Source organism: Hemiscyllium ocellatum, chromosome 23 (genome assembly GCF_020745735.1).
Source record: "Hemiscyllium ocellatum isolate sHemOce1 chromosome 23, sHemOce1.pat.X.cur, whole genome shotgun sequence".
Classification (NCBI taxonomy): Eukaryota; Metazoa; Chordata; class Chondrichthyes; order Orectolobiformes; family Hemiscylliidae; genus Hemiscyllium; species Hemiscyllium ocellatum.
The window spans coordinates 17,641,988-17,669,055 of record NC_083423.1 but is presented as its reverse complement, the minus strand read 5'-3'; the positions used below and the strand labels follow the sequence as shown (position 1 = coordinate 17,669,055).

The 27,068-nt window shown below is 40.4% G+C and overlaps 1 protein-coding gene across 1 annotated transcript in view; it reads left to right on the top strand.

Moving 5' to 3' along the window:
• The first annotated feature begins 18,683 nt into the window (after positions 1-18,683).
• Positions 18,684-27,068, top strand: part of ube2h (ubiquitin-conjugating enzyme E2H (UBC8 homolog, yeast)) — a 107,929-nt gene continuing 99,544 nt past the window's right edge. The window contains exon 1 of the mRNA XM_060842725.1: positions 18,684-19,334. Coding sequence (XP_060698708.1) covers positions 19,282-19,334 — 53 coding nt within the window. The 5' untranslated portion in view covers positions 18,684-19,281. The remainder of the gene's footprint in view (positions 19,335-27,068) is intronic.

Below are 27,068 nucleotides of genomic sequence, written 5' to 3'. Positions count from 1 at the left end.
CTTGCTGCTGCTTCTGGAATCTGAGTGAAACCAAACTGCAACATTTCTGTTTAACAGCAGTGACCAAGCTTTGTAGGTATTTTACCTGAAAGGTGGGATAGAGTCATAGAGATGTACAGCATGAAAACAGACCCTTCTGTCCAACCCGTCCTTGTGGACCAGATATTGCAACCCAATCTAGTCCCACCTGCCAGCACCCGGCCCACATCCCTCCAAACCCTTCCTATTCATATACCCATCCAAATGCCTCTTAACTGTTGCAATTGTTCCAGCCTCCACCACTTTGTCTGGGAGCTCTGGGTAATCCATGATGGAGGATAGGAAAAATTTCTGGCTGTAACAACTGCTCCTTTTTTGAGGTATTTTAGGTGCTGGAGGTGATTTCCTTGAACTCTAGGAGCAGCAATTACTGTTTCAAATGCTGTTGCATTGTTTTGGAACTTTGGAAAAAAATGTCAAAACAATAGCAGTTTTAAAAGGGAGAAGAACTGACAAAGGAAGCACATGGTGAGGTCATTGCAGGAAAGAGTGAGAGAGAACCTGCACAGTTATTGTCTTTGCTGTTTGAATTCATGTATCGTGGGACATCAGAGTACAGCTGGCAAAATGAACAAACAGTGAAATTCACAAGTGATTTTGGAGGAACTGTTAGACGAAGTTCACAGCACAGAATCAGATAAGTTAATCGTTGTTTTAAGTGTGGCCTACAGAGAATCTGTGGTAGTGAGTAGAATGGGTTCTTTCTTGATTATATGTTTTTGGAGATATGTCTTTTGATTAAACTTAAAATATAAGCCATGGCTATTAATTTAACCTGGGGCAGTGTTCGTAGAGGAATAAGACGGTGTTATTTTCTGGGTCTGTAGATTGTGAAGGAGCAAAAAAGGCCTTTAATAGAGTGATATGGGTCTTTGACAATGCAGCACATTTTTGTTTTTGTACTGAAGAGATCATCCTAAATTATATGTTAAGTTTTTGGAGTGGGGCTTAAACCTACAACCTTCTACTTTAAAAGTCTGATTTCAACCAAAAAGCTGGCATTATAAAAATCTGCAGCACAGAAAGAAAGGCATTCAGCTCATTGTTTCAGTGGTGGCTTTTTTGAAAGAGCCATTCAATTAATGCCATCTTCCTCAGCTCTTTATGCCCAAAACCTTTTTGAAGTTATGGCACTATTGAATATGTGGCCATCACTCTTACAGACAGCGGGTGACCCAACTGTCCTGTGTTTTAAAGGAATTGATTCTTATTTCTTTGTCCTTTATCCCTGAAGAAACAACATTGGTCCCTCATTTCTAGGTCTGCATTTTGGACACTGGGCCCAAGAGTCTCCTGTTATTTTTGCCTCTTTGTTGTCACGAGCATTTGCATTGTAGCAAGGAGGGCAAGTTACAACCACCAGCACCTGTATCCACTCTGATCCTAGGATTATATGCCTCTACCCCCCAGGAGTCTTATGACTACCACTAAATACAATCTTACCCTCTGCCAGCTTTATGGACACCAACAACAGCAATCCACATTACTCTTATCACTTATTGTTACCAATATCACTCCATCAGCACCCCAACCCATCAATACGCTCCCCACCCCATCAATAACCCCTATCAACACCCCACCCCCATCTACGTCCCCCACCCAAGTCAAAATGTCCCTTAGGTCACATAGACAGTGCATTCCAGATCATGTTGACTCCCATGTGTAAAGAAATCTCATCTTTTCGTAAATCTATGTCATCTGATTATCCACTACTGACATTAGAAACAGATTGTCCCTAACTATTCTATAACAATCATTCATAATTTTGAACATCAACTAAATCCTTCCTTCTCTCTGATATGGACAACAACCCCAGCCTCTCCAATCTCTCCATTAACTGAAGTCTCACATCCCATGCTTGTAAATCACATCGGAAGATCTCCAAAGCTTTGACATTCTTCCTGTCGAGAATTTGCCACAGCTTGTGAGCTGAAACCTAACTAAACAACTTACAAAGGTACACCATAACTTCCTTGACCAATGCTTTTGTCCCTATTTATTAAACCAAGTCTCCAGTGTGCTTTTGTTTATGTCTTATCAACTTGACGTTGTTTATCAAATAGAAATTCTTACTGGCCACAACATAACAGGGTTAAGGTCAGTAAGCACTCACTGTTTCAATACATATGTTGAAAAACTAACTGAATGGCCTATGCGCAAAATTTGACTTCACCTTAATAATGCATTCTCAGCTTTTAACTCTTTATTTTACTTCTGCTGCAGTTGTTGTATCACTGGGATTAATGTAGCAATTATTATGAGGATGAGAGGAGACTCATGTAGAATAATCACTGAAATGTCTAATTGGGTCTGACAGCCTTTTTCTTTCCTGTATAATCCATGCAAAATGTGCAATGTGATCATTTTCAGTCTTAGGAACAGGCAGAGGTTTATATATTAGTAGGCCTTAGACTCCATGGTTTATGTGCCATCCTGTATTTAGGCTGGATTATTCTAATTATTTAATCATCATTTCAAACATATATGAAAACTCACAAACGCTCATTAAGCCAATTAGGTAATGGTGTAGAATTTCACAATACCAAAACAAGCTATTTGACCCAACAGGTGTGACGTATTTATCCTACACAGTTCCCTACTATCACCGCTTATGCTATAATGTTACCTTGTGCGATTACATTATTAGGGGCTGGTTGTCTAATGGCCTATGTTTCAGTTTATCGTCAAAAAACAACTTTGAATGCTACTTTTGAACTTAGTCTGAAGCCTGACACTCAAAACTAGGGAGAGTGTTGGAGCATCATTTCATCAGAGCAGGGATTGGCCAACATATTTCAGAAATCAACATGTCAAAACCTTTCAAGGAAAAAGGGGCTCTGATTGTAAAGACTAGAATGGGGTCAACCAGGTGGATCTCATAGAAGACGAGTTCCCTGATTGGAACTGTTAATCTGGTCCATGCAGGGAGTCCTGGCTGATAGATATAAACAGGATTGTCAGTGGTTCTGCTCACTGTAGGAGCCAGCTCTTTGCTAGCTGAGTCAATGTCATGTACTATGCACGTGTAAATAAAGGGTGACTTAGTGACATGATACTGGCCTCTGTGGAGTTAGTTCACTGCTGTTTGATATTTAGATGGAATTTGCAACTGTTCCTGTTTGTACTGAGGGTTCAGTCTGTTCGTTATTTAATGAATTTGTCTGAGTTTTGCCCTGCACACACCTACCTATTAACCTGGATGAACATGATCATATTTTAGTAAATTAAAAACAGATGTCATAAGAGCCTTGTAATTACTCTGGAGTCTGGGTCCATTTATTTAACTTGACTATAAGCACACTCTGGTTGCTAGGAGATGTGTGTGGCTGTGTGATACCTAACTGAGGGAGAGATCCACAGGGAAAGAACCAAAAATTTGCCAAATTGGTTCTTGTGCTGTTTTGAAATCCCTCTTTTGTCTGAATGTTGTCTCTATAAATAACCTCTCTCTTTAACCTTTTCCCGCCCTAACATCCTTTGGGATCTCTGTGCTTTTCTGATACTGACCTTTTCTGCATCCCCATTTACCATCATCCTGGCATTGACAGATGTGTTTTCAGATGCCTGGATGCTATGATCTGGAATTCCTTGCTTAAACAAAGCTGCTTCTCTCTCTTCATTTAAGATGCTTGTAAAACTTATTTCTTCATCCAAAGCATTGGTCATCTGACCTAGTACAGCATCTCACCACATGGCTGACTGTCAACATAGAGTCATAGAGATGTACAGCATGGAAACAGACCCTTCGGTCCAACCCGTCCATGCTGACCAGATATCCCAACACTTTGTTTTATAATATTTCCAAGAAGCAAATTATTGGTATTTTGCAACATTAAAGGTACATATAAAAGCAGCTTTTTTTAAATTGTTACATATTACAAAATTCTAATCAGGAAGACAATATCCCCTTATCAGCACTTTCCCACTGAATGAAACTTCGTATGAACTCAGGTGAGGAAGCTGAATGGATGGGAGGCCCAGGCATAAGAGCTGTATGGAGAACCAAGAGGCCTTTTCCTTCTATTAACTTTGTTATGAAGATCCCTAACAAAATTATCTAAAGAAGGGAAGTGCTAGTCAATGAAATCAGCCAGGTAGACCTCATAGAATATGAGTTCCCAGATTGGGGCTGTTAAATTGGTCCAACAAGGGAGTCCTGGCTGAGAGATATAAATAGGAAGGTCAGGGGTTCTGTTATTTTCGGAGCCAGGTTTGAGCTAGCTGGGTCAGTGTCATGTACTAGGCATGTGGAAATAAAGGATAACTTGGTGATGGGATATCGGCCTTCGTGGACTTATTTCAGTCAGGGTGTGGGTCTATTTATATCACTTGGTCGCAGAAATAAATTACTGCCATTAATCAAATTACAGTCATGGAAAGAACAGAATTAGTCAATCAATAACCACTGTGTGACTTGTTTAGTTTCTAGTCAATTCACCCCTCACTCCAGAATGAAATAGGTCTGACATTTTTTACAGTCTATCTCAAAAGCTAGTCAATAACTCAATTTAAATATTACCTCAATTTCTCGAAATTAATTCATTTTCATAATTCGTGCTTTGCCTAATTTCTCAAACATTGTACTGTCCAAAATAAACCTATGTATTACGTTCTTGCATCACGCTAATCTTCCGCTGATCTGTTAAAACATATTTTATATGATTGTTCAGGTGATCTGTGTTAAACTGTATACACAAGAACATCTCTATGTTCAAGTCATTCTAAACAAAAAATGCAAGAGACACAATAGTGGCAATGGTAAAACATTTCTGTTAGGGGTTGAAGATGATGGTTTCAGTCAATCACTGTGCATCAAAGATTATCAAGTTGGCAACTATAGTTATATTTAGTTTAATTTAATTGCATTAATTCCATACTTTGATGTTAAGCTTGTCATTGGCAATTTTTTGCAGCAATTATGAAACTTGTTACTCACCAGGTCCTGATTAAAGGACCTGTTACTCATTCTTCACAACGAGAGATTAAATATTAGGAGATACATAGGAGATAAAAATAATTTACGAATTAGTCATAGGGTACCTCATTGAACATGAACTGTGAGATGAGCAGAGATCCTCCCTCCTAGCCTCATAATGTGAATTTCAATAAGTACCCCCTCCTTCCATAATATGTCCAGGTCTATCTGTTGCCTAGTGTACCTTAAGATAAGCCCCATCCTTACATTGGTAGCTTATGGCAACCCTCTGCTTTTGCAGTGCAAGACGGTTTGAGGGAATGGAGTAGGAAAGATCATACAAACATAAGAAACAGGAGAAGGAGTAGACCAGTCAGTCCATCAAGCATGCTATTCAATAGGATCCAGACTAGTCTCTGCCTTTAGCTTGCATCTTCCTCATACCTCTTTATTCCTTAAGACATCAAAAATCTATCAATTCCAGCCTTTTAATTATTCAAGGGTACAGAATTCAAAATTTCACTACCCTTTGAGTGGGTTGAAATTGTTTATAAGGTTTTTATTTTGTCACAGTACAGCTGTGAAATATAGGGTAATGGTTTCCTTGATAAGAATGGGATTTTAACCCATAGCCAGGAGGTGGAAGATGGAACATAGAAGATCCTGAGCTCTGTGAAAGTACACAGTGACAGGTTAAAACGATAGCCAGAAGATTCAATTATTATAAGTTAAATCTTTTTAACATGGCATTTTATTTAGCAACATAAGGGCATATTTTGGATATTTGAGAGAGAGTGGGGTGAATTCTTCCCTTTGTAATTTGTAACAATCATCGTGGAGTGACACTAATGGAAAAAAGGTGTATTGTTTGTTTCAAAGGACAAAGTGAGGGGGGTTCAGAGGAATACTGACTACATCAGGGCTGATCAAATAGAAAGACAGGACAGGTTGGATATTAACAATGCGACAACAGAAAAACATTTAACAGAAGAACTTGTGTTCATACAGCACATTTCACAACTTCAGGATATCCCAAACTACTTTACAGCCAATAGAATCACTTCTGTAATTTAGGAAATTTGGGACCCAATTTATGTATGGCAAGGTCTTCAAACAGCATTATGACCTGTTTTTGATTATGTTAGCTAAGGGATAAATACTTGCCAGACCAACACTGGTAGAACCCTTGTCTTCTACAAATCGGAAGGCAAGTGAGGTAGAGCTTTAGTGTCTCAGCCAAAAGGCAGTACCTCTAACAGTGAAGTACTCTGTGCTATGCTGGAGTACAGTATTTGGCCTCAAGCATCCAAGTACAGTATAAATCCATGATCTTTTGATTCAGTGCAGGGAGTCAACTGTGGTTGACACAAGGTCTTAAAAATATTCGAGGCACCCTCATATTAAAATCTGATTTCAACTTAAATTGTATTTTTGCAAAAGGTTGAAAATATAAATGTCATGAATTTAAACCCTTGTGAAGCTTAATAGTTGACAGAATTATAATTCTCCTAATTGTTGAGCTGAGTAATTTATGTTTGTTTATCCATCTGACTCAAGTGTTAAATTGAGTCATAGAGTCATAGAGATGAATAGCATGGAAACAGACTCTTCAGTCCAACCCGTCCATGCCGACTAGATATCCCAACCCAATCTAGTCCCACCTGCCAGCACCCAGCCCATATCTCTCCAAACCCTTCCTATTCATATACCCATCCAAATGCCTTTTAAATGTTGCAATTGTACCAGCCTCCACAACTTCCTCTGGCAACTCATTCCATACCTGTACCACCCTCTGTGTGAAACAGTTGCCTCTTAGGTCTCTTTTATATCTTTCCCTCTCACCCTAAAATTATGCCCTCTGGTTCTGGACTCCTCGACCCCAGGGAAAAGACTTTGTCTATTTATCCTGTCCATGCCCCTCATGATTTTGTAACCCTCTATAAAGTCACCCCTCAACTTCTGATGCTCCAGGGAAAACTGTTCCAACCTGTTCAACCTCTCCCTATAGCTCAAATCCTCCAACTCTGACAACATCCTTGTAAATCTTTTCTAAACCCTTTCAAGTTTCACAACATCTTTCCAATAGGAAGGAGACCAGAATTGCAGACAATATTCCAACAATGGCCTAACCAATGTCCTGTATAGTTGCAACATGACCTCCCAAATCCTGTACTCAATACTCTGACCAATAAAAGAAAGCATACCAAACCCCTTCTTCACTATCCTATCTACCTGCAACTCCACTTTCAAGGAGCTATGAACCTGCACTCCATGTTCTTTTTGTTCAGCAATATTCGCTAGGACCTTACCATTAAGTGTATAAGTCCTGCTAAGAATTGCTTTGCCAAGATGCAGCACCTCACATTTATCTGAATTAAACTCCATCTGCCACTTCTCAGCCCATTGGCCCATCTGGTCAATATCCTGTTGTGATCTGAGATAACCTTCTTTGCTCTCCACTATGCCTCCAATTTTGGTATATTTGCAAACTTACTAACTGGATCTCTTATGCTCACATCCAAATCATTTATGCAAATGACAAAAAGTAGTGGACCCAGCACTGATCCTTGTGGCACTCAACTTGGTACAGGCCTCCAGTCTGAATAACAGCCCTCCACCACCACCCTCTGTCTTCTACCTTTGAGCCAGTTCTGTATCCAAATGGCTAGTTCTCCCTGTATTCCGTGAGATCTAACCTTGCTAACCAGTCTCCCACGGGGAACCTTGTCGAACACCTTACTGAAGTCCATATAGATCACATCTACCACTTTTCCCTCATCAATCCTCTTTGTTACTTCTTCAAAAAAACTCAATCAAGTTTGTGAGAGATGATTTCCCACACGCAAAGCCATGTTGACTATCTATAATCAGTCTTGTCTTTCCAAATACATGTACATCTTGTCCCTCAGGATTCCCTCCAACAATTTGCCCACCACCAACATCAGGCTCACTGATCTATAGTTCCCTGGCTTGTCCTTACCACCCTTCTTAAACAGTGGCATCACGTTTGCCAGCCACCAGTCTTCTGGCACCTCACCTGTGACTATCGATGATACAAATATCTCAGCAAAAGGCCCAGCAATCACTTCCCTAGCTTCCCACAGAGTCCTAGAGTAGACCTGATCAGGTCCTGGGGATTTATCCACCTAGAGGCATGGCATTCATCCACAAACTCCATCAACAGACACATCGACCTGGACCCAATATACCAATCACTACAGCGGACAGCTGAAACTGACACCCGGAAGCGGCAAGGACAGACCACTATAAATGCCGGAAGACACATCAAAGAAGCGCTTCGCAGGAGGCTCCAGAGCACTGATGTTGTCTCCTAGCCAGGGGACGAAACGTTTGCAACCAAAACTTCCAGCTCGGCGAACAGAACTACTACATTTATCCACCTTTATGCATTTCAAGACAGCCAGCACTTCCTCCTCTGTAATATAGATATTTTGCAAGGTGTCACCATCTATTTCCCTGCAGTCTATCTCTTCCATATCATTTTTCACAGTAAATACTGATGCAAAATACTCATTTAGTATCTCCCCCATTTTCTGTGGCTCCACACAAAGGCCGCCTTGCTGATCTTTGAGGGGCCCTATTCTCTCCCTAGTTACCCTTTTGTCCTTAATGTACTTGTAAAAACCCTTTGAATTCTCCTTAATTCTATTTGCCAAAGCTATCTCATGTCCCCGTTTTGCCCTCCTGATTTCCCTCTTAAGTATACTCCTACTGCCTTTATACTCTGTAAGAAGAAAGTTATCACTGTTACACGGTTAAATTTTCCCTTTTTGTTAAGATTTCTGTTGAATTGTTCAAATTAAAGAATTTCTCATGCATGCTGTGAATTACTTTTTAATTTGTGGAAATCTCTGTAATCACCCCAAATCCCTATAAATCAATGGCACTTAATACTGAACAGGATAAAGGAGAAATGAAGATAAGGCATGCATCATTCATTGGCAGTTGGAGTGAGGCATCAAACTTGGGTTTGAAAATACTTAAGGACACTGAAGTGAAGGAAAGGCTGAGAAGAGTTTTGTAAACAAAATGCCAGTTAATTGATTGTTTTAGCAATATCGTTTTGGTATTTTCCCCAAGGCCCTGAGCAAACCTGGATGGATTGGTATGGTCACCTTCTGCTCTAACTAAAAGAGTCACATGCATTTATTTTTCAAACAAAAACAGAAATTGCTGGAGAAACTCAGTCAGTTTGGCAGTATGTGTGGTGAGGAAGCAGAGTTAATGTTTCACGTCCAGTGAACTTCTTTAGAACTGACAGTAACTAGGAAAGCAATCTTTTCCTAGCTATGATCAGTTATGAAGAAGGGTCACTGGATGTGAAATATTAACTCTGCTTTCTCACCACAGATGCTGCCAGACCGCCTGAGTTTATCCAGCAATTTCTGTTTCTGTTTCTGATTTCCAGCAATCTGCAATTCTTTCTTTTTTATATACAATTTTTTTACATCTATGCAACTATTCACATGCTACAAGGCTATGGTATAGGCTATTACAGAGACTCTTAGAAGGACCTGGTCTGAGTTTGGCTCCTTCAAGTTTCTAGTGACACTCTGTGCCAGTTTGCATGACATCATCACTGAGGATAATACTTATGCCATGTGACCAACATTAACCCTTTTAATCCCATTTCCATTAATAACAATAGCCTATTTCTATGCGGCACTGTACTATGATTCTCTATGCATCACAACAAAATAGATGCATCTGATTGAGATGATTTCAGCAAGGATTTAACAAAATCATGTTGAAATTTAAATTATGTGGGACTTCAGGCATTTATTCTGCATTTCATCTTTACCACATATGTGCAATAACAACAGATAAACTTAATGACATCAGTTGCATAGCAACAAGAAAAAGCATATTATAGTGTCTGCCAAGGAATCAGCCTTATTCTGATACAGGCCTAACTTTGATGAGCTTCAAAGTTGCAGATTCAATCTGTCAATTCAATGTTTGCCTCTGAATCTGACTGGTTTCAATGGATGTGTATTTAAATTGCAATGGCACCTCTCTTGAGGTAGAAAGTACATCTATCACTGTATCAGGTTAGCTCACATTCATGTGTCCCTGGTGATTGACAAGATAAAAGATGTTACATGTTCCCCTAATACTCACCAAGAGGAACATTGCTGTTCTTTGAATAGTTTTACAGCCTATGAGAGAGTGGATTGAACCTCATGTTTTGCATTTCATTTGAAAGACAACACCTTTGACGTGGCAGAAACATGTCACTACTGTATTGGAGAGTCAGTCTTGTTTATATGCTTGGGTCTTCGAAGTGAGGTTTGAACTTACAAATTACAGAAATGGAGAGTATGTGACTTTCTGAGTCGCCGATAAGTATAAAATTGTCACTCAAGCAGTCCTATTATTCAAGAACATTCCATTTACTACTGCAAGGAAGTGTCTTTAGACTAGGGGAGAGCATTCCCTTTGATCTTTGGGAAATTTCTTGTCCAAATTTCATTTGATTAAAGAGAGAACACAGATTTCATAATCATTGTGAAATCTGTGTTCACACTTCCACCCAGCATAATTTCCTCTGCCCTGTACCCTATGCAGTAGCCAGTATCAGCAGTCTTTCAGTTATACTCAGTAAGAAAATGGACATTTGAAAATCTTCCTGCTGCTTCTGTGAGTAGCTCAATGTTTGGCTTATAATCAGCGTATGATGTTATCTTTCGTCCCCATATGACGTGGGGTGACATTATTGGTGCAGAACCTCTGGGCCAGTGACCTCACAGTTGCTCAACTCAGCCACTCTTTTGACTCTAAATATGGATGCAGCAAATCAAAGAGAAGCAAAATGAAGGACAAAAAGCTATATCTGCAAATCATGCAGGGTGAATGTGGGTGATCATGTGGGATATGGGTGTATGGGAGGAGAGAGACGTGGGTGTGTTCCAACTGCAGAAAACTATTAAAAGGGTGGCATAAAAGGCAAAGGCCAAGTACAGTGGCCAAGACTATTGTAGAAGTGGCAGAAGATTTCAGCAAGAGAACTGTCAGAGAAAATGTAAGAACCTTAAAAGGTGCAAGGAAGAATGAAATTTTGTGATGAACATAACAATAAGTTTAATTAAATGCAAAAGCAAAAGACTGAAGATGCTAATCTCTAACTGTTCAGTAAATCATAGAGACATAGAGTCATAGCATGGAAACCTTCAGTCCAACCAGTCTGTGCTGAATATTATCCCAAACTGAAAGAGTCCCAGCTTCCTGCTCCTGGCCCATATCCATTCAAACCTTTCCTATTCATGTACTTATCCAAATGTCTTTTAAATGTTGGACCCACATCCACCACTTTCTCAGGAAGTTCACTCTAAACGCGAACCACACTTTGTGTAAAACATTTGCCTCTTATGTACTTTTTAAATCTCTCTCCTCTCACCTTAAAATGATGCCCCCTAGTCTTGAAATCCCCCTTCCTAGGTAAAAGACAACTACCATTAACTCAGACAACATCTATGGAGAGAAGCCAAGTTAACTTTTCAGGTCAATAAACCTTCATCATTAAAATTTGTATGGTGCCTTTAAATCAGTAAGCTGAGTAATATGCTAAATAATTACATACATTAGTTAAAAGTCACTTCAGACAATTAATAGCACCCTTTACCTTTGAGTCAGAAGAAGGTGGCTCCCTGCTCTACCTATGCCTTGAGCAATCAATCTAAACCATTTATTAAATCTCCTCTTGAAGAACTACTCCATCGGAGGTAGTCCAGGAATTTCAAGTTTTTCCTCTATACTGTATCATTGAGCTTGAACAATAATCATGGTGGTTTCAGAGTTCTTTTAACAGTGGTCTTTCTGAACAGACAGAAATTCCCCTTAACTAATAGTGAACTGATCTGTGATGATGCACCAAAATAATGAAACATGTCACTGCCCTGGTAGTAGTCATAGTGATGGTTTAATTTTGTGGTAATTGATTGTACGGCACTCCTTTTATTTGAAGGATAGCAGAACTGCACAGATGGCTTTTTAGGGAGCAAAGATATCCTGGATAGAGTTTATAACCCTTTTGGACTGTTCCAGAAATAAAGATCAATCTGCAAATGAGTCAACCAGGCAGAAAAATAATGTGCGCATTAAAGTCTTTATCACAGACAGAACTTGTATACGTTTTTAATCAGTTTGTTCATAAGTAAAATATGTCTTTTCTTATCCTCAGAATGACTGTTCTGAATAATTAGTTCCAGCTGAAGATATTTGTCAGTTTTAAAATAGCTATTTATAACCATTTGGGAATTGAGTATTGCTGAAAAAAGACACATTTTGTTGAAACTTTTTATCTTACTTCTCAAGCATACTAATGTAAAAGGAAAGCAACATTTATATTGTATGAGAGAAGTGTGACAATTGATAGACAAGGATACTCTGATTGGTATAAAAATATACCAATTAGAGATTACTGACAATTAATCTCCAAAGGCGAAAGTGAGGACTGCAGTTGCTGGAGATCAGTGTCAAGATTAGAGTGGTGCTGGAAAAGCACAGCAGATCAGGCAGCATCCCAGGAGCAGGAAAATTGATGTTTCGGACAGGAACCCTTCATCAGGATTCCTGATGAAGTGCTCCTGCCTGAACCGTTGATTTTCCTGCTCCTGGGATGCTGCCTGACCTGCTGTGCTTGAATTAATCTCCAAACTTTGTTAAAATTGAAACTTGTCAAGATGGCCCTAATTTGTCAAGCAATGTCCTTTGAAATTAACCATGGTATGGCTTTCATTCATTTTGTTGAGTCGAATTGGGGCAATGTGTATTCATGTCCTCTATCTTTGCAAAGAACAGAGATTGTGTGTTAATATATGAAGTTTCCAGTATGTATGGATGTTTACTGACAATTCAAAATTGGTTGCCAGTATAATTATTTGCACTTTTGGGATTACCTAGCAAATAATGTCTTACTGCAGAGTCACATCTGATATTGGACACAGTGGTGTGAGTTTTATAAGTGGGATGGCTGGGTATGGTTAGAATCTTGCTTATTGCAAACAGTTGAGGAAATATTCTGTTAGGTTTGATTCATCAATCTTTTGGGATTTAGGGTTTACATACCAAGCATCACACCAGCAATAAAATTCATTTACCACTTTACTGATTTGAGTGAGAGGGAATATATCTTTTTGGTTTCATGACAACATCTTGTTAGTGTTGAAAATTATGTGTGATGCTGCTGCGTAGTAGCAGCAGCATGAAACTGCCAACCTTACCTGTCTGAGGTAGACCGGACACGCTTCAGGACCAAAAATAACTGTCTTAGGTTCTTTCAGAGTTTGCCTAATACATTGCAATAAGTAATCTGATCAGGGTAGCCATTATCCCACAGGATGTCTTTAATGCACCCCATATCGATATCAAGCTTGCATATTGAACAGAGAGCTCAGGGCTAGCCAATGCCTTTCTCATGAGATTACAGATCACATAGGATATGGGACTGTAAGTGCTTATATTAAGTAATGAAGGTAGGTTTTCTGCAGACACTTGCAAACCTAGCAGCACTGTCCTTTCCTACAATATAAATGGCTTTCCTTTGCATCGCTATTCTTGTGAATTTTCCTCATGAAGACAAAATAAAAAATCTTCAGCAATAATTATTTACTCTAACACATGCTTGCCTCAGATTTTAAAACATTATGTCACGCAAAGGTCAGATACAGGTGAACCGATACAATTACTACTTATGATTATCCAGCTTTTTGTGACAGGCCTGCAGTTTCTTAGATGGATGTGGTCATTTAAAACGGTAATGAAAGTCTGGTAAAGTGAAGGAGTCTCAGTTACTTGTGAGGTTTCTTGTAATTGAATTTTTGGAAGGCTAATTCTCAGCTGAAATCAAAGATGGAACAGGTTGACATTAAGGGAGACTTTTTCTTCCAAAGCACTGCTGATGACTTACAGCTAGTTTAATGGCTTTCAGTGGAATTCTGTATTTGCAAATAGCTTCTCCTGATTGTAAAGCAAACAACAAATATGGCTGACGCACCATGTGATTTCCACAAGTCCTTTTCTAAACAAAGAATGATGTGTTTGTTGATTCCATTCATCCTGTATGGTTTGACAATTTGAGAGAGTTGAGACAACCAATGCTTTTGTACTTGAATGACCTTTACAATTTAGAAATGACCCTTTTGAATAGATTTCAGGAAAAGAACTGATTCAACATCGGTCTGGATTATCCCTTTTGTTCCCCCTTGAGACAGGGGACTGGTTTCAACCTACAGAAGTCAGGTGACCATTGGACAGCCATCTTTAGAAATCTTTTGTTTAGCTTTTATAAAATATAAAGTATTAACAGAAATACCAGATATAAAGAAATATAACATTTAAAAAAATCTGAACAGTTCAGTTTTTTATTTATATAAATATTAAAAATGGTGGCAGGAATGCTGCCTGACTGGATGGAGCAATTAATTGCAATACGTCATGTGTTGAAACTTCCAGGAATATATTCAACAAGATCTAACTCTGGCTTATTACCTCTTTGAGATCAGAATATTTATACATTAATTCACTAGGATTGCAGTCAATCATACCAAAGAAATATTAAAACAAAGTTTCAGATTCTTGTATGGTCAGTTAAACACCACCAAGTTCTTAAAACAACAATAACCAAAGAAAATTAAATATCTAAATTGATAGAACAGAATAATTATTTCCATGATTATTCATAGTGTGTGCTTTAATAAATTATGTTTGTGTTTTAGGAAGGGAAAAATTGTTGCTATCTAAAATTCATGTGCTCAATTTAGATAAACATCATTATAGGTTTAATGATTTTGTAACCAAAATTATAAAGTGCATTTGTAAATTTAGATTTCCGACAGTACATATTATTAATGTTGTTTTATGTGTAGTCTTGCAAGAACTTCAACTTGTCGCATTTTCCCAACGAAACATAAGATTCATGATCAGGGGTAAGCCATTTGATCTGATTGTGGCTTCACCTCCACTTTCCTGCCTGCTCCCCATTAAACCGTGACTCCTTTGTTAATCAAAAATCTGTTGAAGTTACCCTTAAACATAAAAAGATGATAAAGGATAGCTCACTGGGTAGTGACTAACATGGATTCTCTGTTCTGTTTGGGGTATAGCATGAGACCTATGAAGTTCTCTTTTGGATGTCCGTTGAGTCAATCCTCAATCAGCTGTTCCTTAACTGACTGTTCTTTGGTTACATGGCTCTTCTAGACCAGTTATTTCTTGTCTTTCACTAGAGTAATTTCCTCCACCATTCGTAGAAAACAGAGCGTAATCATATATGCATATTTAAGAATGAGAATTTTTGATTTTGAAGTATAATTTTCTACTATTTTAGAATCATCAGAAAATCCCTAGATTAGATTAGATTACTTACAATGTGGAAACAGGCCCTTCGACCCAACTAGTCCACACCGACCCTCCGAAGAGCAACCCACCCAGACTCATTCCCCTACATTTACTCCTTCACCTAATACTACGGGCAATTTAGCATGGCCAATTCACCTAACCTGCACATTTTTGGACTGTGGGAGGTACCCAGAGGAAACCCACGCAGACAAGGGGAGAATGTGCAAACTCCACACAGTTGCCTGAGGCGGGAATTGAATCCCGGTCTGTGGCATTGTGAGGCAGCAGTGTTAACCACTGTGCCACCCTATGTTGCAGAAAGAGACCAGTTGGCCCACTGAGTCTGCACTGACCCTCTGAACAGCACCTTGCCCAGACTCAGCCCCAGCCCCAAACTTATCCCTGTAAACTCATATTTATCAAGGCTAATCCACCTAGCCTGCATGTCCCTGGACTGTGGGAGGAAACCGGGGCACCCAGTGGAAACAAAAGCAGATACGAGGAGAACGTGCAAACCTCACATAGACAGTCACCCATGGCTGGAATCAAACCCAGTCACTGGTGCTGTGAGGCAGCAGTGCTAACCACTGAGCCATCGTACCCTTTGTATGCTTTATGAAAATAGTAAACTGACAATTTTGGGTGCTACACCCCAGACCATGTCCTTGACTTTTGTCAGCTATTGATATTGTTTGTTTAATCATAGTTCATTATCTGATAATTAATGAGATGACTATTTACATAGACATCCTCTTGCTAAAAAGCTGGGTCTGGATCACCTATTTTCATTAGGAATACTTGCAATTTTTTTTTCTATTATAGAGTAGTCTTCAAAAGCTATAATCTCCTGATTACTCCTGGTGTAACACAGTACTGGGTATAGGAATAGGTGGATAGAATAGAATGTGACTGGAGAGATAGTGCAGGAAGGACGATTTTAGATTACTGAGGCATTGGCACCATTTCTGGGGGAGGTGATACCTGTATAAATTGAACAGGTTACATTTGAATGGGAATAGGACTAAAGTATCCTGTAGTCTTTATCTGTTGAAATAATATTCTTTTTTTCTATTGCTCCTGCTGAAGTCAGCAGCCTCACACATTTCACTATTCTGATGCTTTACATTAGTTGCGGAATTTCCAGTTTGCAGGCTCCAGGCACCTCCTCCTTATCATGGATATGCAATCCCTTTGCACATTCATCCCTCATCTAGATGGTCTTAGGGCTTTCTACTTTTTCTGGAAAGAAGGCCTGAACCATCCTCATCTACCACCACCGTCCACTGCCTCATCCTTACTTTGAACAACTTCTCCTTTAACACCTCACTTTCTTAAGCTCAAAGGAATTGTTCTGGGTACCTGCATAGGCAACAGTTATGCCTGTCTCTTTGTGTGGTATTGTTCCATTCTTACCCAGGTCTCTTTCCACCACTCTTTCTCCATATATAGATGATGTAATCAGCTTTGCTTTCCTCTCTCATTTGAAATTGGAAACATTTATCTATTTTGCTTCAATTTTCCACTCTGTTCTCACCTTCACTGACTCCCATAATTAACTGAACTATACGTTCCCTCACTCTGCTTCCTGTTAGGACATCATTTCTTTCTCCCAGTTCCTCCACTTCTGTCACATCTGTTCAGATGATGCCATCTTACATCAAGGGGCCACAGAAATGTCCACCTTTTTCCTGAACCACTACAGTGGTTGACAAGGCCCTAAGGTGTATATGACCCATGTCCTGCACTTTTACTCTCACCCCTTCTCTTCCTTCCCACAACACTGATAGGATCCTCCTTCTGTCTGTAAAAAATGATCTCAAGCTTCCTGTCGTCTGCCGCTTCATCACATCACCGGGTTCCTTGGCCAACGTTTCTGTCCAGGCCTTGCTGCAGTGCTTCAGCAGAGCTCAGCACAAGCTCAAAAAACAGTTTCTTATCTTCCACTTGGGATCCCTGCAGACTTCAGAACTCAATACCGAGTTCAATAATTTTCGAGCCCCTCCTTCCATGTCCTTACCCACCTCAGTATACCAGGCCCTGTTATGGCATGGACTGGTTTCAGCACAGACAATCTATTTTACCTATATATTGTCTCCATTATCAGCTTTTCTTCTTCGCTGGCTTGCTATCTACCATCCCTTTATCTAACTTTTTTTCTCTCTCTCTGTCGGATCTGTCTCCACCTGTCTGCTCATGCCTTCCCGACCCGATGCCCTGTGATTGGCATAAATACCACGTATAAAGTAGTAGAAAGTGAGGACTGCAGACTGCAGAGATCAGGGCTGAAAATGTGTTGCTGGAAAAGCGCAGCAGGTCAGGCAGCATCCAAGGAGCAGGAGAAAGGCTCATTCCTGAAGAAGGGCTCATGCCCGAAACGTCGACTCACCTGCTCCTTGGATGCTGCCTGACCTGCTGCGCTTTTCCAGCAACACATTTTCAGCCATACATACCACGTATCCCGACCTACTATCAGTTCTGACTAAGGGTCATAAAATGTTCGGTTTCCACAGATGCTGCCAGGCATGCTGAGCTTCCCCACATTTTTGCCTCACATTTACTACATTATAGGTGTCGAACATTTGTCCACATCGTCTCCTGTCCAACAATACTTCCTTTGATCAAGCATCATGAAAACGGATTACTGAATACTGCAGCTGCTGGAAATCTGAAATAAGTGCTGAAAAGCTTTAAAAACTCAAGCTGCATCATTGGAGAGAAACTGAATTAACGTTTCAAAGTTAAAACTGAATTGATCTTGCATCACATGGGCTGTGATGCCTCGGGGAATTTGTTAGATATAAATTGACTTCTACAGTTTCACATTGCAGCAGTTCCTGCACTTCCCTGGTTGTAGAGCCCATATATAAACAGATGTACTTATTTTTTCAACATTTTCATCATCAAAGGTACGCGAAGATTTAATAAAAACAATGCGGTCGATAAGTGACATTATCCTGGTTCTAAGTTACATTTTTTTAGCACATCTATTTAAAGATTGAGCCCTATGTTGCTCAATAAATCCCCTCTCAAGTTGTCCCTTGTTACCACAGGAGAACTACAGTACCCGTCATGCCAGGCGCAATACACGCATGCGCACAATCTGCGAATTATATTATGACTGGATTTGTCATTTTTTTCTAAATCTGTTAATTGTCATCACCAATAATGGCAGTACAATTAAATAATAAACTGATCCAGATATGGAATGAAAAAACTTCTAGAAGATTGTCACTGAAACTGCTACCCGTCACCAACAGAGACTACAGCTCCCAGAAGGCCTTGGGTAGGGGGCGGGTTCATCATGGGCGTAGCGCGATGACGTAGGACGTAGGCGACAAACAACAACGTCAACGTCACGGGCGAGGGTTGAAGAGAAGGTTCAGGATCAGAGAGAGAGAGAGAGGGGGAAAGAAAGAAGGTGGAAAGGAGAGTGTGGAAGGAAAGGAGGCGGAGGAGGAAGAAGAAGGAGGACCAGGGAGAGGGAAAACCGCGAGGAAAAGGGGGTGGGGAAAGCAACCGGCTGCATTACCAGAGCGATCATTAAAGTGAACCCCAGGGACCGGCGGAGACTCACCTCAAAGGCCGGAGAGGACAAAGTGGCGTCGCCCGAGTGAAGAGAGGGGGGAACGAATCCCCTCGGACACACAAACCACAAGCACACCCGCCCCCCCCCCCCTTCCCCATCTTGTTTTCGTTGTTGACTGAGTAGACATCTCGGTATCTATCATATTTTTTTGTGCCACCCCATTTTCCGCCCCCCCCCTTCCCCCCCCCCGGGCAGGGGGTTCCGTCTGTCCGTTTGCACCAGAAGAGAGTTTGGTTGTTTTTTCTGTGTGTACGCGGCAGCGGAGGTGGGGGGGAGGGGGGGGCGGCGGGGGTAGGGGAGGTGGTGGTTTGGAGGAAGACAGGCCCAACAAGAGGAATTAAAGCTCGCCCGCCGCCGCCACCTCCTCCTCAGCAGCACCAACATGTCCTCCCCAAGTCCCGGGAAGAGGCGAATGGACACCGACGTGGTCAAACTGTATCCTTCAGAGCAGCGAGTCTCTCCAGTCCGAGAGGCTTCAGCAGTTAACGCTTTTCCTTTCTATCTTCCACCTCCCACTCCCCACTCCCTTCTCACTCTTTTGTCTCGCCTGTTAATTATCGTGTCAAATGCGCCGTTTGTTTGCGTTGAGGGATGATTTTATTTTAAAAGTACATTTTTAAAATTTTGTGTCACAGGTTTAACCCATCAGTTGGTATTTTTTATACATAACATATGTCACTAAGTGTGTGTATGTACTGGCGATGGTTATGATTGAGTCTTTTGGGGGGGGTTGCTAGATCTTTGAAATATACAATGGTTTCTATTGAAAAATGACAACATTCGCACGGTGACGAATTTCAAGGCTTCCTCATTTTTTTTTGTTGAAGTTTTGTTTCTCTGTATTTTCGGGGCAAACGTTTTGTTGGCCTTTTTGTATGTTATGAAATTTTATTGGAATTTGTAGTGCGCTCAATTTGTGGCTAGTTCATGGTTCTTGTAGTGATGCTTGAGGCCTTCTGTCTTTGTAAAACAAAAAGCCTTTTTTGTGCCGTGTGTCATAACGCTTGAAAGCCAGACATAACGTTTCAGAAAACGATTTATGATTAAAAGGCAGCGTCACATAGCATCAAACCTTGTTTCTATGCTTTCAACTATAAAGGAGGTTGCGACTTGTCTGACGTGTATTTCCAGGGTATTTTTGGGCCTGTTGATCTGTCTAGGTTTACTTGGTGTGGGGTGGGTGGGGGGAGGTTAGAGAAGAAGAAAAATAACTGAAGGAATTTGAGTGCGGATATCGACTCTGGTAAATAGAGTGATATTTTTAATGCACTCTTACAGTTATGCGATTTTTGCTATATTAGCTGATGGATTAATTCTATTGTCTTGAATTTTTACGTTGTTGAGAAGTCTTTGTTTTTATTTTTGGTCTGGTGAATAATTTGAGTTTTCTGGTTTCCTGTGCTGGCTCGTAAAGATCAATTTTGTTTTAAAACATCACGGTGGAATTGAGATTTTTCTATAAATGGTTACGTGTCACAAATGTTAATATTTAATATCTTGTCTCCCCCCACCCCATTTTGGGCTTGTGTTTATTGAAGGTGCTACCTGCTGGAACTCGTTGGACAGCAACTGTTGGTCCTAAAGCGAGTTGCAAAGAGCGGATTGGTTGTGCTGTTACCAGCCGGAATTGAGTTGGAGGAGGAGCTTACTTAACACACAAACACGTTCACCAGCTGACACCACAAAAGAGCGACCACTTAGACGTCTGTACTCTTGCTGGGTGGGGGCAAACACAGTAAACGGCAGATTACTAATCAACAGCAGTTCAGCTTCCTCTGGCTCTTAACTGTACTAGAAATTTGTCAGAATTTTAATCAAAATAAGGGAGTGATGTAATCTTTTGGACTTTTTAAAAAGGTTATGGCAAAGACTGTGTTTAGGTCATTAGCTGGAGGTTGTTTGTTGTCTTAGGTTACACGTTCTGAGCTTTTGTTTTCCTAGTATTCACTTTTCTGTAAAAAGTGTCAGTCATGTAAGAACGCCAGCTCTCTGACACTTAGAGAATGTTTTGCCAAGCATCCGGCAGGATCCCCCTTTACCTCAATCCCAATATGGCCCATCAAGCCACTATTATCCAAACTGTCTGTGATCTCATTGCCTCCAGTGATCTCCCCTGCACTGCCTCCAACCTCAGAATCCCCAGCCCTGCACTGTCCAGTTCTACCTGCTCCCCAAGAACCACACGCCCAACTACCGTGGTGGATCTATTTTTTCTGCATGTTCCTGCCTCACTTAACTCCTTTCTTCCTACCTCAACTCCATTGGTCTAGGCACTTCGCACCTACATCTGGGACACCAACTGCACTGCATCTTCGCTATCGACATGCTGTCCTTATACATATCCATTCCCCACAAAGACAGCCTACAGGCATCAGTTTCTTCCTCTCCAACAAACCCATCCAGTCCCCCTCCATCAAAACCCTCCTCGGTCTTGCTGAATTAGTCCTCATCCTCAATAACTTTTCCTTTAACTCTTCCCATTTCGTCAAAATCCAGGGGGTGGCCATGAGCACTTGCATGGACACCAGCTACGCCTGCTTTCTTGTTGGCTACGTCGAACAGTCCCTCTTCAAGCACATATATAGGTACTGTTCCCCAACTCTTCAGCTGTTAAATTGATGACTGCATCGGAGCTGTGTCCTGCACTCAAGTTCGTAAACTTTGCCAATAATTTCCACCCTGCCCTTAAATTCACTTAATCCATCTCTGACATCTCCCTCCCCTTCCTTGACCACCCCATTTCCATTTCTGATGAAGGTTTATAGATTGACATTTACTACAACCTGCAAATTCCCATAAGTGCCTGGACTACACGTCCTCCCTCTCCATATCCTGTAAAAAAAACTATATCCCGTTTTCCCAGTTTCTCTGTCTCCATTTCATCTGCTCCACTGCTATTAACCTCCCCCAACATAATAAAACCAGGGACCCCCTCCCCCGTCGTTACTTTACAACCCACTAGTCGACTTGTCCAACATAGCGCTTGTGTCCACTTCAACTAGACCCCACCACCAAGAACATCTTCCCCTCCCCACCCCTCTCTGCCTTCTGCTAGGGCCATTCACTTTGCCACTCCTTGGTTTACATTCACCCTCACCACCAACCCCTTGGTACCATCCCCTGCAACCATAAAATATACAAACCTTTGTACACGCCACCCCCCTCACCTCCATCCAGGGCCCTAAACAGTCCTCGGTGAGACAGAGGTTCAACTCTCCACCAACCTAGTTTACTGTATCCAGTGCTCTTCTCTAAATCAGTGATACCAAACGTAAACTTAGGGAATGTTTTGCCCAGCATTGGGCAGGAGCCATAACGCCCAGCCTGACGTCCTAGTTGCTGTTCACTTCCTCTTCCCACTATCCCCCCCCCCCCCCCCCCCGGACATGTCTGGCCTCTGGATGATCAAGGTTACTCTGTACTACTATATTTCTGCAACCACACTGCAGATCTTTCCATTATGTTGCATACTATTAAAATCATAACTAAGGTCTTATACCAAAATTGAGTTGAATGTGATTCAATTGTTCTTTCATGGGGCATGGCCATCACTGGCAAGTCCAGTATTTGTTGGCTATCCTTAAACTCAGTGGCTTGTTAGGTCTTTGAGGACAATTTAGAGTCCACCAGTGTTTGGGGTCCCATGTATGCCACAGTGGGAAAGGTTGGCAGATTTTCATAGGTAAAGGATGTTAATGGAGTAAATGAGTTTTTCTGTTAGTTTTATGTTCACCATTGTTGAGATTACCTCTTGATACCACATTTTACTAATTGAAATGTGTTAATTAAACTAAGCTCATGTATACTGTAAGACCTGATTGCAAAAAGCTGGGCACAAACTGGACATATGGGAATAATTTTCCAACTTGTTGGTTCAATGTCAGTTTTGTAGATGTACTCCAGAACTAGCTGCACTCAGTACAAGTCTACAGTACTGTAGCCAGGATGACGTCAGGGCCCATAGTCTTTGTGGTAATCTGTGCTTTCAGCCTTTTCATGATATCACCTGAAGTGAATTGACATGGCTGAAAATTAACATCTGTAGCTGTAGAGACCTTGCGAGGAGACTGGAACAGATGATTGCTTAGCTTCAAAGTTGTAAAGTTTTTAGCAAATACTCCAACCTTATCTTTTACACTGATTTGCTGGACTCTATCCCCAGTGAACATTGGGAATGATTGCTGGTGTCAACAAGTGTGGGAACCTATGCCTGTATGTTCATTGAGGAATGCAGGGTTCTAAGCACTGAAGTATCTCACACACTGTACAGTACGTGGTTTTGAAGGTTTTGGTGAGGTCACTTCCCATTGGTTGTTTAGTTGTCTACATTGTCTATACTTGGATGTGGCAGGATGAATAGAGCTTTGATCTGAGCCATTTGTTTGTGGATCACTCTGTCCTGTCACCACTTCTTTAAGGACAATTTGGATGGCTAGTAAGCATTGATCTTGCCAGCAAAGCCCACATCCTGTGAATGAATAGGAAATATTTGAGGCAGTTTTTCCTTAAGAACTTTCTAAAATCAATTTCTGGTCCAGTATCCTCAATGACTGACTCTTCCTGTGCAGACGCAGCGTGAAGCCTAGACATTTAACTAATTTGGATGACCAGTTTGTCTATTAAATTTACTGTTGGTGCCAGATAGAATGTTTTCTGTGAGAACTTCATGGTTATAAAAGCTGCAGTTCATTTCTTCTGGTACCCATGTGGAGCACTTCGATCATTATAACAAGTTACGATGAGTGAATATGGCAGTAGCTAGAAGAAATCAATCCTTGAAATAGACTCAGCATTATTCTGGTTGCAGGGTGTGCTTTTATCCACTAGTCCAATATTGATATTTTCACTATTATCATTCTTGTGTCTCAGTCATGGTGTCTAACTGTTGGTGTCTGTACTTGTTGTCAATCGGTGGAAGCAATCTGAATAGGAGGATAATCTCTTTTCGAGTCACATTAAACTGATTTAAAATGCTGTCAAGATACTTCTCAAATAGGGCATCAGGTACGTGCTGAGTGAGAAATTTGATAATTGGAAAATAACTTTGTGGATTATGATAGTTGAGGTCTATTACCGATGGTGTAAGTGAAGAAGGGGCATTAAGTGTACACTAGAGCTTTCTTTTCATCAGTGTTTGAACATGTAATAGCAGTCATCTAGGGCCATAACATCCTGAAGCAACACTTGAATGTGGATTCTCTGGCCCAGAGGTAGGGAAACTATCATTGTGCCACAAGGTCCTTTGGAGATTTGATTGGTCATCAAATCAAACAATTTAAAATAAGTGGTGAATCTCCATGAGTGCAGTTGTATCTTGGGGATCAAAGAGCAATTTTAGCTTGCTTGCATTCATTCTTGCAGTGTCAACTGGCCATTGACTGTCTGAATCGCTTTGTGTTTGTACTGCTCCCACAATAATCATGTGTCAATCCTCAAGTGACTGAACAAGCAGTGGGTTCACACTAAGTTTAATCTGTAAAATTTGTCCAAGCTGATATTCCTAAAAAGGAACAGAAATGCATGTTTTATCTAGCTGTGGAATGCTTTGTATGCTTTATAGGAGGAGAACGGAACTGGTTGTGGCAAAGAATAATCAGTACTTTTGTATTATCATACAGCGCTGTTTGCCAAAGGTGACCCTGAGAATGCAACTCTGCTACAGTCCTAACTGAGGCAGCAAAACTACTGAACTTGGGGAATACTGGGCTTTTAAAGGGAAATTGTTGACTGTATGACTTATATGATTTGCTGTTTCTGCTTGTATGTATTAAGGTTATAAAGCAAATTTGAATTCCATAGTGATTCATGACTTTTAAGCTCCCTCCGTATTCATATGGCACCTTATTTGCATAGCAATCTATGAACAGAATTTTGTAAGTTCTAAGCTTGTGCATGCCCCTCTTGCCAAGATAAAAAATATAATGGGTGTGAGAGATTTTCTTAGTGTACTGAACTTCCCTATTGGGAAGAAAATAGAGCACCACAATAAATTGCTTCTCCAAACTTGTATAACTCCTAACGAAAGCTTTTGGAATTGTTTAACAATAGAGTGACATTCTGGACTGTTGTGTGGTACTAATGGGAATTGACAATTGAAAGTTAATGGAAAATGTATTGGCAGAAAGTTGAAAATGTGGTTTAATTGTTTTGCCCATAGTGTTGGTAGCATGTCTTAAATCTTGTAATGGTTATGAAATGTTTGAGGGAAATGAACAATTTTTTTTGATGCTATTAATTTTGGTGTAAATCAATAGTAGTATTTTTGTAAATATTGACAAGACCTGGATTTTTTTTCCCTCCTGTTTTCAACCAATGCTGATTATAGCCTCTTTGCTTAAGGTCAAAGTCTTATGTTCCTTTTACCTCTGGTACTGTCAAACCAGCATTTATCATTTGTAAATCCAGGTATTGCGTGTTGTTATAGTTGTGTCCAGTCTGTTGTAAAGTATCTGCATGTGATGTAAGGATTTCTGGATAGTAATGAGGGTACAAGTCTCCTTTATGCCCTCCTTTATCTGAAGGCTTTTAATATTAAAAATCGAAAGCACAAAGCTTCACCTTAATTCCTAGCTATGTGTCAGAACTGGGATACAAGAAACAGACATGAACAAAGGGACAGGATTTTGTAAGCATGAAAATGGAGGCTGCTGATTGGACGATAATTGGCATGGATAGTGTGTCTGTGTTCGTTTGATGTAAATAGTTTATTTAGCAGACCATTCAAAGAAGCCATTGACAGTTGCACTATGTCACTGTCGTGGCAATCTAAATATGTCACCGGTGTCTGATTCTTTATCAAATTCAATAAATTAACACCAAAAGCTGTTGACTTCAGTTTAAATTACACTGCATATGCCCGAATAGATGTAATGTGGGATCACTTCCAGGTTCAGCCATTGCTAATGTTTTTGTTTGTTACCCTGAGAAAGCCATCTTCGATGGAAAGATGACTATCCTCCCATCTTTTGTATATTGATGTGTAGATGACAAGTTTGCAGTATTTGAATCTTCAGCTGCATCAAAGAATTCCTTCACATAGTTTAGTAAGTTCTTTCCTGCGCTCATATTTAACCTTGGCATGGAGTATGAAATAAACTTCATTTTCTTGCTGTGTTATTTGTTAAGTCTGACAATGAGCACTTTACTGCTATATATGTGTTCACTGATCAGTAAGTGTGTTTGGATTTCTACAGTTCCACATGCTACAAGGCCTGTCATATGAACAGGTTCTTAACCATTGCTCGCGATGTAAATTTGATACTGGGATAGGCTGTACCTAACCTATCATGTGATATTGGATGCCAAAATCAAATCATTACTTGTGTATTGAAAAACTCAAGAGTGGGCCTGTGTTCACTACCTTTGGGGTGGGAGTGATATCCAGTTCACCTAGATTTTCCTCAAAGGGAAAGATGTTTGAAAAAATGGAACAGGTGAAGCTAGCTGTGTAGTAAGTCAACAAGTGCTTTTCTTCACTGCCTTCAAGCCAAAAGCATTTAGTCAACTACTCAGATGAGTAGTGTGATGCATTTCAGTGCTGGCATGATGCCAGGTATGTAAGCTGTACATCCCAATGACTGGCAAGCTGCATCAAACAGCATGTCCTGTTCACCACTTAACGAGCCTAAGTTTGCAAATCTTAATTGTTAGAAGTGATTTTTGCCATTTGAAATCATTTCTTAAATCTGAACTTGCTAATAGTTATGCTGCTAATTGTGAAGATGATTGGCCAGGCTGGTGAGGTATTTACACGTGCTAAGAGCCAGATATCTAAGTTCACAAGACCCTGTTTTTAATGTAGACAAGAGGACTTTGTATGAATGATCATGAAGGCAACCGATGTATATATCCCCCATGGCAACATCCTGACCAGTCAGAATCTACTTGCCTGGTCTGAGAATGAATATTGACAGGTAATTCTTGTTGCAACTACATGCTAATGAAGGCCTGACCAACAGGATCCTTTTCTCATGATGTATAAAATGCTGATCACTCATTCAATTCTGTTTCGTGTCATGCTGATGAATGCAAGATAAAAAGCTTCAACTTTTTGTCTTTTAGCAATGTTTAGATTTTATACTACCGAGTTTTTAAAGTTCCTAATTATTGCATAATCCCTGGTAGGTCAGTAGTGAACCTGAGTTCATGTACCTCTTACTCTTAACCAGC